A 12,430-nucleotide genomic window follows, 5' to 3' on the forward strand; every position below is an offset into this window, starting at 1 on the left:
TGGCTGATCATCCCCGTTACTGCCTTCTCCCCATATCCCCTGACTCCACTATCTTTAAGAGCCCTATCTCTCTTGAAAGCATCCAGAGAACCTGCCTCCACTTGCAAACCTGCACGTATTTGTGAGGTGGGAGGAAGCCAGAATGGCCGAAAGAAGCTCATTGCTTACCTATGCTCAGGAGTTCCCTCCCTAATCCATTCACCTCTCTATCTTGTTATTGTGAGACTTCAAACCTTTGTTTTTGATTTTCTAAAATCTCTTTATATAGCGTCATGTCTTATCTTGTTTGATTATGCCCATGCACCATTTCAGGCCATATAAATACCTCCCACTGTCATTGTGAAATGACTGCTGATAATGTGGGATTCTATTTACCACCTGCCTAGGACAGTTTGTCCTTAAATTTGAGAAATGTCAGTGCCAAGAACATTAAAAAAAAATCACAGGTCAAACTAGTAGGGAGTGTGAAAGCACTGAGTTTTAAACTTTATACTTGAGAGATACAGCACGAAACAGGCCCTTCGGACCACCGAGTCCGTGCTGACCAGCGATCACCCTGCACACTAACCTACACACAATTTAGGAACAATTTCTACAACTTACCAAAGCCGATTAACCAACAAACCTGTACGTCTATGTGGGAGGAAAGCGGAGCACCCGGTCACAGGGCCAATGTACAAACTCTATACAGACAGCACCCGCAGTCAGGATCGAACATAGAAACATAGAAACATAGAAAATAGGTGCAGGAGTAGGCCATTCGGCCCATCGCGCCTGCACCGCCATTCAATATGATCATGGCTGATCATCCAACTCAGTATCCTGTACCTGCCTTCTCTCCATACCCCCTGATACCTTTAGCCACAAGGGCCACATCTAACTCCCTCTTAAATATAGCCAATGAACTGGCCTCAACTACCTTCTGGCAGAGAATTCCAGAGATGCACCACTCTCTGTGTGAAATTTTTTTTTCTCATCTCGGTCCTAAAAGATTTCCCCCTTATCCTTAAACTATGACCCCTTGTTCTGGACTTCCCCAACATCGGGAACAATCTTCCTGCATCTAACCCAGTGGTTCCCAACGTGGGGCGTACGCCCCACAGGGGGGCAATTTGATTTTTAAGGGGGGCATCAGATAAAATATGTAGTTTATGTTTCAGATGTTATTTTGAGTAAATTCCATTTTCTGAGAATTATTTCTTTGTCTGCTCGTGCTAAAATATGGGGGGAAGGCATCAGGATTTTAGAGGTGATTAGGTGGGGCATGGCCAAAAAAAGGTTGGGAACCACTGATCTAACCTGTCCAACCGCGTAAGAATTTTGTAAGTTTCTATAAGATCCCCCGTCAATCTTCTAAATTCTAGCGAGTACAAGCCGAGTCTATCCAGTCTTTTTTCATATGAAAGTCCTGACATCCCAGGAATCAGTCTGGTGAACCTTCTCTGTACTCCCTCTATGGCAAGAATGCCTTTACTCAGATTAGGAGACCAAAACTGTACACAATACTCCAGGTGTGGTCTCACCAAGACCCTGTACAATTGCAGTAGGACCTCCCTGCTCCTATACTCAAATCCTTTTGCTATGAATGGTAACATACCATTCGCTTTCTTCCTGCTGTACCTGCATGCCTACTTTCAATGACTGGTGTACCATGACACCCAGGTCTCGTTGCATCTCCCCTTTTCCTAATCGGCCACCATTCAGATAATATGGTGGCCGATACTCAGGGCTTTCACACTCCCTACTTGTTTGACTTGGGTCTCTGGCGCTGTGAGGCAGCAACTCTACCGCTGCGCTACTGTGCAGCCCTGAGTATTTGCATAAAGGAGGCAAAAGCAATTTTGCTTACCACGTCAAACTAAAGCCAAATTGAAAATTCACTGCAAGAAGATTTTATGCTCTAATGCCCGAAATATGGTACATCTGTGTGATGTCAATAAGGAACAGAGGACGTCTCAGGGCTGAAACCTACCATCTGCGTGGAAGGCAGCTAGCAGGGAGCTCCCTGCCTGGCCTCTGCAACTTTGCATTGCAACACTGAAGCCAGCAAGGCACTGGAGGCCATATGCCTGTCTATCTGATCCCCAGCAGCCACTTTGCATCTGGCTTCTCACATTGAAAAGGTAAGTGCAGATGAGATATTGCCTAATAAAATTTCCATTCATATTATTACTTTTATTAAATTATATCAGGTAAATTTGTCTCTTGGTAAATCTTTTTTTTTAATCTTTAACTGTTTTAATAAGTTAAATTAGTTTAGTTTAATTTAGCTTAGTTTAATTTAGTTCAATTTAGTTTAGTTTAGTTTAGTTTAGTTTAGTTTAGTTTAGTTTAGTTTAGAGATACAGAGCACTTAGGAAACAGGCCCTTCATGCCCACTGAGTCAGCACCAACCAGCAATCACCCTGTACACTAGCACTATCCTACACGCTAGGGACAATTAACAATTTTTACCGAAGCCAATTAACCTACAAACCTGCATGCCTTTGGAGTGTGGGAGGAAACCGGAGCACCCGGAGAAAACCCATGCGGTCACTGGGAGAGTGTACAAACTCCGTACAGACAGCACCTGCAGTCAGGATCGAACCCGGGTCTCTGGTGCTGTGAGGCAGCACCATATCGCTCTGCCACTGTGTCATAGAAACATAGAAACATAGAAATTAGGTGCAGGAGTAGGCCATTCGGCCCTTCGAGCCTGCACCGCCATTCAATATGATCATGGCTGATCATCCAACTCAGTATCCCGTACCTGCCTTCTCTCCATACCCTCTGATCCCCTTAGCCACAAGGGCCACATCTAACTCCCTCTTAAATATAGCCAATGAACTGGCCTCGACTACCCTCTGTGGCAGAGAGTTCCAGAGATTCACCACTCTCTGTGTGAAAAAAGTTCTTCTCATCTCGGTTTTAAAGGATTTCCCCCTTATCCTTAAGCTGTGACCCCTTGTCCTGGACTTCCCCAACATCGGGAGCAATCTTCCTGCATCTAGCCTGTCCAACCCCTTAAGAATTTTGTAAGTTTCTATAAGATCCCCTCTCAATCTCCTAAATTCTAGAGAGTATAAACCAAGTCTATCCAGTCTTTCTTCATAAGACAGTCCTGACATCCCAGGAATCAGTCTGGTGAACCTTCTCTGCACTCCCTCTATGGCAAGAATGTCCTTCCTCAGATTTGGAGACCAAAACTGTACGCAATACTCCAGGTGTGGTCTCACCAAGACCCTGTACAACTGCAGTAGAACCTCCCTGCTCCTATACTCAAATCCTTTTGCTATGAAAGCTAACATACCATTCGCTTTCTTCACTGCCTGCTGCACCTGCATGCCTACTTTCAATGACTGGTGTACCATGACACCCAGGTCTCGCTGCATCTCCCATTTTCCTAGTCGGCCACCATTTAGATAATAGTCTGCTTTCCTGTTTTTGCCACCCTATCATAGGGGCCATGATTCCTAGATGACAGGATGGTGGGCCTGACCCTGCAAGGAACATTCAGCAAGTGAGGCCACATCTATGCAAAGTGAAACACGGTTAACACTTCATACCTAAGTAGGGTTGCCAACTGTCCGGTATTAGCCAGGACATCCCGTATAGTGGGCTAAATTGATTTGTCCCATACGGGACCGCCCTTGTCCGTATTTGACTGCTACTACTCGGGTCGAGGGGACTGTCGGGTCGGAGCGACGCGTCCCGGCCCCGCCTCACTCATTCTGATGTGGTGCAGCCCATGGAGTGCAGCAGCAGCGCATCGTCCATGGCCCCGTCGGTCAGCAGCCTGTCCAGCTGTCCGACCTTCGGACCTACGCTTACCGCCGACACCACTACCCCTCCTTCTCATGGCCGATCATCAGTTCATGTGTTTGGGGATGGGGTGCCGGACATTGCGTGCAGTAGAACACAAAGCCCAGCCGGCAGGCCAGCTGAGGAGTTTTGGCCCGGGCAAAGTCCAGTGCCTGGGACAAAACTCCTCAGCTGGCCCACCGGTTGGGCTTTGTATGCAGTCCAGCACCCGGACAAATCAAATTCCTCGTATGTTGCAAAACATACTTGGCTAATTAAGTACTATTATGATTATGGTTGTCAGAACTGGATTCATGGTGCAAGGCCATTGACCAGATTTCACCAATTCTCTCTCCATAGTTGCTGCCTAACCTGTGAGTATTTTTTTAAATAATTTTATTTATTAGAAGTACAGTACATTACAATAATACAAGCCAAATATATCTTATTACATTTATTGTACCACTTCATTTTTTAAGCTTTAAAAAGAGAGATAAGTAAAGAAAGTAAAGAAAGTGAGAGAAAGTCGTGATATTGTGAAAGAGTGATCAAAAAGAAAGACCCATTGAGCAAAGAGTTAGTGAAAAAAGTTAAGAAATAGGCCATAGAAAAGAAAAAAGGGAAAAAGAAACAAAAGCTCTATTATGGAGACCGAGCAGAGGGGGATATACCAACTTCGTATTTTTCATCCCCCCTTACCAGATCCTGACACCATTTCTTTTTAAAGTACTGTTGCACCTTATACTTGTAGTAAGTCGATAAATGCAGATCACGTCTTTTGGAAGTGGTCTGATTTGCCTGCAAGAAGGAGTCTCATATCTTCCAGGTGTAATGTTTCAAACATATTTGAAATCCACATATTTATTGTTGGTATAGGGGCGTTTTTCCAGAATTTAAGTAAAATTCCTGTGAGTATTTCCAACATGATATTATTGCTTCTACTTCAAGAACAAAGAGGGACCATTGGGGACTACATTGAACATGTTGTAACTATGTCAACGCCCTTTCCGTGGCCACTCTTTGCATACTTTGTGTAATGTGTGCAAAACAAACAATTTCACTGACATGTCACTTGTGATAATAAAATATCACCCAATCAATCAATCAATCATTTTCTGCTTCTATTTCATTCTCTGAATCAACTTTTTATGCTGCAGTCTCAGGACCGGGACTCGGGCCAGAATAAAGGGGAGCGAAGGAGGCCATTCAGCCCATTGTTTGCCTTGATTGGGTTAGCATACCAACGACTCCCCTTCCTCAGGAGATAAGAACATTTAGCAAGTCTCCAACAATTCATGATCAACATTTGCAAGTGAGCTGTTGATAGCATCCTATTGAGATGCATCACAGCATGGTTTGGCAACTGCTCTGCCCAGGACTGCAAGGAATTGCAGAGAGTTGTGGATGCAGTCCAGTCCTTAACAGTGACCAGGTTCCCCACCATCGACTCCATCTATATTTCACACTGCCTTGGCAAAGCAACCAACATAATCAAGGATTATTCTCTCTTCTCTCCTCTCCAGTCAGGAATGGATACAGAAGCTTGAAAGCACGAACCGACAGACTCTAAAAGTTTTTTCCCCACCGTCATCATGGCCTCTCATATGTTAAGTCTGATCTCTCAATCTACCTCCTTACAACCCTTGCACTTTTTTTTTAAAAACTGCACTTACTGAGCAGATGTAACCCCATAATCTGCATTCTGTTTCCTTGCTGTTTTGCACTTCCAGTCAGACCCACGTATGGTTTGATTTGCCGGGATAGCACTGTATCTCGATACACGTGACAATAATAAACTGACTCCAATACCCTATTCAAATCGTTGTCAAAGGCAACTCTCACTCATACATTCAGTTCCTGCAGTTACATCTGCCAAGGGTAATTTGTGGGTTGAGATTAAGTTATCTTTTTATACCACCGTGTTAGTGTTAGTCCATTCATTTATAAAAACAATTATTGTAGAAATAAACCCAGTCTTACCTTTTGGATTGTCCATTGCCTTCGAATCAGTCCCAGGACTGGAATGAAACATCAGTACAATGAGGAAGATCTGAGCGGAGGTCGGAGGCTTCATGGCCAGAGTGGAGATTGGGAGGGAGACGGGGAGAGAGATGGAGAGATAGAGATAGACAGAGAGAGAGAGATGTACCGTTCCGTAGGCAAGAGGGGTAGAGCAGAGATACCAACAGGCAGTGTCCAGTTACTGTTTAACCAGGCTGGTTACAACTGATCGGGAGCAGGAGGCTCCTTGCCTGCGTTTATAGTGGACGATGATTCATGGCAAAGGTTGCACAAACAGCTATAAATCGCATCACTGATTTTTACACGTCTCCTGTAAAACACTTCACATTCACGGGGGTCTGCGGTGATCACAGGTGGTGGCCAATCTCTCTTGTCCCAGTGTGAGAGGGGGAACGGAAATGGACACTTGTGAATAGGCCGACCACCCATATATATACCAATGGTACATGTCCTCTACATACAAGCAAGAGTATTCACGAAGCAGGCAATAGAGAGTGTGTACACAAGCCAGTCCATCACAGGTCCATCCATGACCTCCCCACCATCGCAGGGATCTATGCCTCAGTAAAGCAACAAATATCATCAACGGCCCGCACCATCCTGGCCACACCGTCAACCCGCTGCTACCATCGGGAAGAAGGTACAGAAGCCTGAAAACCGTGACCACCAGGTTCAAGAACAGCTGCTCCCCAGTAGCCATCAAGCACTTGAACACTGCACAACACTAACCTCAGCAACTATGATCTCCTCAGGACTATGTCTCTAGTTGTACTAGGGCTTAAATGTTTAAGAAACATTTAGACAGATACATGGGTAGGACAGGTTCAGAGGGATATGGGCCAAATGCAGGCAGGTGGGACTAGTGTAGATGGGACATGTTGGCCGGTGTGGGCAAGTTGGGCCGAAGGGTCTGTTTCTACGCTGCAAGACTCTATGAACCCTATGACTGCAGTTTTGCATCATTTGGGTTAGCCAGTACTCTTGGTATTATTTTTTGTATTATTGATTATTATATATTTATCTGTGTGCTATTGCATCGATGGGCCTGTTAAGCTGCAGCGAGTCAGAATTTCATTGTTCCACTGCTGATACATGTGAGAATTAAAACTTGATTCTTTATTCTTGACTTGAGAGTCAGGAAGTCATGTTGCAGCTATATGGTGACCACTTCTTCGTGGATGGCAGACAAAAATGCTGAAGAAACTCAGTGGGTGCGGCAGCAACTATAGAGCAAAGGAAATAGGCAACGTTTCGGGTCGAGACCCTTCTTCAGAAACCGACCCGAAACGTTGCCTATTTCCTTCGCTCCATAGATGCTGCCTCACCCTCTGAGTTTCTCCAGCATTTTTGTCTACCTTCGATTTTCCAGAATCTGTAGTTCCCTCTTATACTCTTCTCCGTGGATTGTCACCTTGTCGTGGTGGAGAAGCTTGTGTGGTCCTGAGATCCTGAGAGCGATGCCGTCTGGAGCTATGCTATCCAGGGCCACCCATGGCGGTAAGGTCGAGGGGGAGGTCTCCGACAAAGAGCAATCCAACCAAGACCTCAACGGTTGAACAGGCGGTGGAGGATGATGGCTGACTCAATAGTGGAGTGTCACAACTACTGGGAAGGGGAATGAAGGCTGCAGCAGAAAAGGGTCCCCAGTCATCCATGCCACTGGATTCTGACCCAGATCTGTCAAGGTGGCTGTCTGTGCACCAGTCTCCCCACGTTAAACAAAGTCACGCACAGGCGTCCTCCATGAGAGGACAATAATACTAGTTTCGAGTGACCACCGATGATAATATGGTGACCTTATAGAGGTACATATGAAATCATGATAGGTATAGATACGATTGATGGTCACAGCCTTTTGTCCAACGCGGGGGCGGCCGGAAATACACATTTATGGTGAGAAAGGAAAGGTTTGAAAGGCAACTTTCACACACAGAGGGTGGTCCATACATGTAACAAGCTGTGAGGGGGAGTGGGAGAGGCAAGTATAACATTTAGAAGATGCATCTTGTATCTGTACACTGTGAATGGCTTTCCGCTGACTGGCCCGGATAGCACGCAACCAAAAAGGTTTTCACTGTAGATAGACACAAAATGTTGAAGTAACTCAGCGGGTCAGGCAGCATCTCGAAAGAGAAAAGGAATAGGTGACGTTTCGGGTGGAGACCCTTCTTCAGACTGAGAGTCAGGGGAGATGGAAACTAGAGTTGCGAAAAGGTACAGAATAAATCACAGTTGCAGTCAATCAACCCATGACTCAAGAAAGCTTGTCTCTGTACCTCGGTACACGTGACAAAAACTAAACTAAACTGGGTAGGAAAGGTTTGGAGGGATGTCAATCAAATGCAGGCAAGTGAGACTAACACAGACGGACATGGTCAGCACGGCAAGCTGGGCCGAAGGGCCTGTTTCCATGCTGCATAGTTCGATAACTCTACAACTGTAAGAAAATTTAAATCTTAATCTCCAAAACATGGGGTGGCTGTGATAATTCAGCCTTATCAGCTGCGGGTTCAATCCTGACTGCTGGTGCTGTCGGTACGGAGTTTGCACGTTCTCCCCGTGACAGTGTGGGTTTTCTCTGGGTGCTCCGGTTTCCTTCCACATTCTAAACACGTGCAGGTTTGTATGTTCATTGGCTTGGTAAAATTGTAAATTGTCCCTAGTGTGTGTAGGATAGTGCCCGTGTACGGGGATCGCTGGTCGGCGCGGACTCGGTGGGCCGAAGGGCCTGTTTCTGCGCAGTACCTCTAAACTAAACTAAAGTAAACTGCAATAAAAGCGGTGAGCAACAATGGGTGTAGGTACAATGGAGTGGGGATTTCCGAGACATCAGGTCAGTGATTCACCTTTGAATGGAAACGTCGCCATGGAGCTCCGAGTGAGTCTGACGGAGAGAGGGTTCAAGTTCCCTCGCTCACCCCTGGGGAGTTTAATTGTTGCATGAAATCTGAAATAGCTTCACATCAGGAAACTGTAAAGTTCTTTTATTCAAACTGAAAGAGTCACAGCTTGATGCCTGAACTTCATCCAAACAATATAAGCATTTCTCCTTGTGTAATGCACCCTGTCCATCTATTCCCAACCACCTTTAAGTTTGTCCTTGTTAACTGAGCCACCCTGTGGGCGGAGAGGCAACTATTAACTCACTAAAGGGCAACTGTCTTTAAAGAGTCAAGAGTCTTTAGAGATACAGCATGGAAACAGGCCTTTATCTCGGTGTCATGTCGAGCACAGACATTGTGGGCTGAAGGGCCTGTTCCTGCGTTGTACTGTGCTTTGTTCTACATTCTCAACTGGGTCCCAGTATGGGGCCCAATGAGGCAAATGTTGCAATAAGATGCAGTTACACCTGAGCCCTTTTCTTATTGGAGCGCGACATTCTCCTCGTCTCTTTAGCAACTTGCAAATGACTTGCCATCTCTCCTGCATCACCAGACTGGCATCGTTAATCAGCTATAAAGCACGCTGGAATGTACTAAGGTAGCATATAAAAGCACATTTTATTAGTACAAAAAACATTTGCACAGATGACTGCGATCTCAGTGGTTTGTGGAACTAGAAACATTGTTCTAATTGCTGACAAGGAGCTGACTCATCGGACCAAATACCATCCTCGTTTACGGGGGCCGTGAACGGGGATTTCAGAGCACAAAGCTTTTCCATGGTGACTCTGTAGTGTTTGCAAGCCAAGCGCGTACCCATGGTCACCAAGGGTTGGCTTTGGGCCATATCCACAGGTGCACCTTCACTGAATGGCTCATGGATCAGTAGACTGTCCTTATAGCCTCGTGGTAGCATCTGACTGCAACCCACCCTCCCAAGTCCACGGTGGTCACAGAACACATCCCGCGGAAAGCCACGATTATACAGGCATCCAGCAAGACACTATAAATTTATTTTATAATGTTGGGTTCGCCTTTTAAACTCTGCACAAATCAGAAACTCGCTTTGTGTAGGAAGGAACTGCAGATGCTGGTTTAAACTGAAAATAGACACAAAGTGCTGGAGTATCTCAGTGGGTCAAGCAGCATCTCTGGAGCAAACGAATAGGTGACGTTTGGGTCAAGACCTTTCTTCAGACTGAAAGTCAATGGGGAAGGGAAACCATAGGTAACTCAGTTGTCCGGAACCCCCCGATCGCACCACCTTTAGTGTTTAGTTTACAATGTGGAGCACCGAGTCCACGCCGACCAGCGATCACCTGTACAATAGTTCTATCCTTCACACCAGGGACACCAGGCCTCAGAATAAAATGATGTGCCTTTAGAATTAGAAGTATATTTAACCTACGAGCCTGCACGCCTTTGGAGTGTGGGAGGAAACCGGAGCACCCGGAGAAAACCCACGGCGTGTCAGGGAGTACATACAAACTCCGTGCAAACAGCACCTGTAGTCAGGATAGAACCTGATGATCGGACCCGCTGGCGCTGTAAGGCAGCAACCCGCCCGCTGCACTACCCTGCCGCACCTTTTAAGCTTGCAGATATTAAGTTGGCACAGGAGAATCCCTGGAATGGATCCGGTGAAACTCCCGTGTTCTCCCTCTGTCGTACCTGTGGCACGCATGCTTCCATCGGTCAGGGTGTGAGGTGCAGGAGACACAAGGAAGTGCTGACCCTGGAATCTTGAACTTGAGCAAAAAAAGCAAGTGGAATCCTGAGCAAAACAGAAAGTGCTGGAGGAACTCAACAGGTCAGGCAGCATCTGTGGAGGGAATAGACAGACATTTCAGATCGGGGTCCTTCTTCAGACCCGTTGAGTTACTCCAGCATAGTGTATCTTTTCTTATGTCTAGGTTATTTTTTTTATTTTTTAAAAATATTTTTATTTATTAGAAGTACAGTAAATTACAATAGTACAAGCCAGATATATCTTATTACATTTGTTGTACCCCTTCATTTTTTAAGCTTTAAGGAAAGATATAGATAAAGAAAGTTGAGAAAGTGAGAGAGAGAAAGTTGTGTTTGTGTAAAAGAGTGATCAATGAGAGAAAAAAAAAAGAGACCCATTGGTTAGAGAAAAGAATTAAGAGATAGACCCTAGAAAAGAAAGGAGGAAAAAGGAAAAAAAAACAAAAAAAAACAAAGCTCTATTATAAAAACCGCGCAAAAGGGATATACCAACTTCATATTTTTCCTCCCCCCTTACCAGATCCTGACACCATTTCTTTTTTGAAGTACTGATGCACCTTATGCATGTTATGTTTTTGTGCGCTGTCTGTCATTGTGCCCAAGATTCTCATTGTATCTCACCGTACATGTGCATATGACAATAAACTTCACTTAAAATGCACCATATGCTGAACTTTACAGTTATACCTAACACTTTCCTTAATGTGCCCAAGTTTTTAACACACCTAGTAACACAGATAAAGGCTCTTGCCAGTCAGAAGTAAACCATGAAAAGTACAGAGGTTACTCTGCCACTCCTTGTTTAAACTGTAGTAACCACACTCCTGTTGCCATGTTCAGTAACTTTCTCCATTAGCTGCTCCACAAAACAATCTATGGTCAGTGTAATGTCATAGAATCATACAGCATGGAAACAGGACCTCCTGCTCAATTTGTCCACACCTATCAACATATCCCATCTTCACTAGTCCTACCTGCCTGCGTTTGGCCCATATCCCTCTAAACCTGTCCTATCCATGCACCTGTCCAAATGTTTCTTAAACGTTGCGATACTACCTGCCTCAACTACCTCCTCCAGCAGCTCGTTCCATACACCCACCACCACCGTCTGAGTGAAAAGGTTACCCCTCAGGTTCCTATTAAATCTTTCCCCCCTCACCTTAAACCTATGTCCTCTGGTTCTCTATTCTCCGACTCGGGGCAAGAGACTCTGTGCATTTACCCGATCTATTCCTCTCATGATTTTGTACATCTCTGTAAGATCGCCCCTCATCCTCCTGCGCTCCAAGGAATAGAGTCCTAGCCTGCTCAATCTTCCCTATAGCTCAGGCCCTCGAGTCCTGGCAACATCCTCATAAATCTTCTCTGTACCCTTTCCAGCTTGACAACATCTTCCCTATAACACGATGCCCAGAACTGATCACTGATACTCTAAATGCGGCCTCACCAACGTCTTATACAACTGCAACATTACCTCCTAACTTCTATACCCAATATTGCACCTGATGAAGGCCACTGTGTCAAAAACCTTTTTGACCACCCTATCTACCTGTGGTGCCACTTTCAACAATCTATGTAGCTGCACTCCTAGATCCCTCTCCTCTACAACACTGCTCAGAGCCCTACCATTCCGTGTGTAGGTCCTGCCCGTGTTTGACTTCCCAAAAAGCACCACCTCACATTGAACTGTGTGCTGAACAGTGCACTTTGAGTATAAACAGTTAACACGAGTAGATTTACAAACTATTTAATTGTCAAAGTGAAGATGGAGCCAGCTGCCTTCACGACAGCTTCGAGACTGTCCAGGCTTCCAAGATGGTGGCAAAGGGGGAATTTGGTGCCTGAGAACAGCCTGCAAACTCACCTCCCATGTCTTCAGAAAGCATCCTACAGATCTGCGACCAGCTCAGGAGACTGGACATGGTGACCCCAGCGCATGGAAGCAGTGGGTTGGCCCGACTGCAGCCGGCTGAGCGAGTGGATCAAGCGCAGCCCGC

The 12,430-nt window shown here is 45.5% G+C and overlaps 1 protein-coding gene across 1 annotated transcript in view; it reads right to left on the bottom strand.

The window, feature by feature from the left end:
• ovch2 (ovochymase 2) overlaps positions 1–5,986 on the bottom strand; it is a 28,462-nt gene extending 22,476 nt beyond the window's left edge. Inside the window, exon 1 of the mRNA XM_033038818.1 lies at positions 5,761–5,986. Within this exon, the coding sequence (XP_032894709.1) occupies positions 5,761–5,854 (94 nt within the window). The 5' untranslated portion in view covers positions 5,855–5,986. The remainder of the gene's footprint in view (positions 1–5,760) is intronic.
• Positions 5,987–12,430: the final 6,444 nt, after the last annotated feature.

This window comes from Amblyraja radiata, chromosome 20, assembly GCF_010909765.2.
Source record: "Amblyraja radiata isolate CabotCenter1 chromosome 20, sAmbRad1.1.pri, whole genome shotgun sequence".
Lineage (NCBI taxonomy): Eukaryota > Metazoa > Chordata > Chondrichthyes > Rajiformes > Rajidae > Amblyraja > Amblyraja radiata.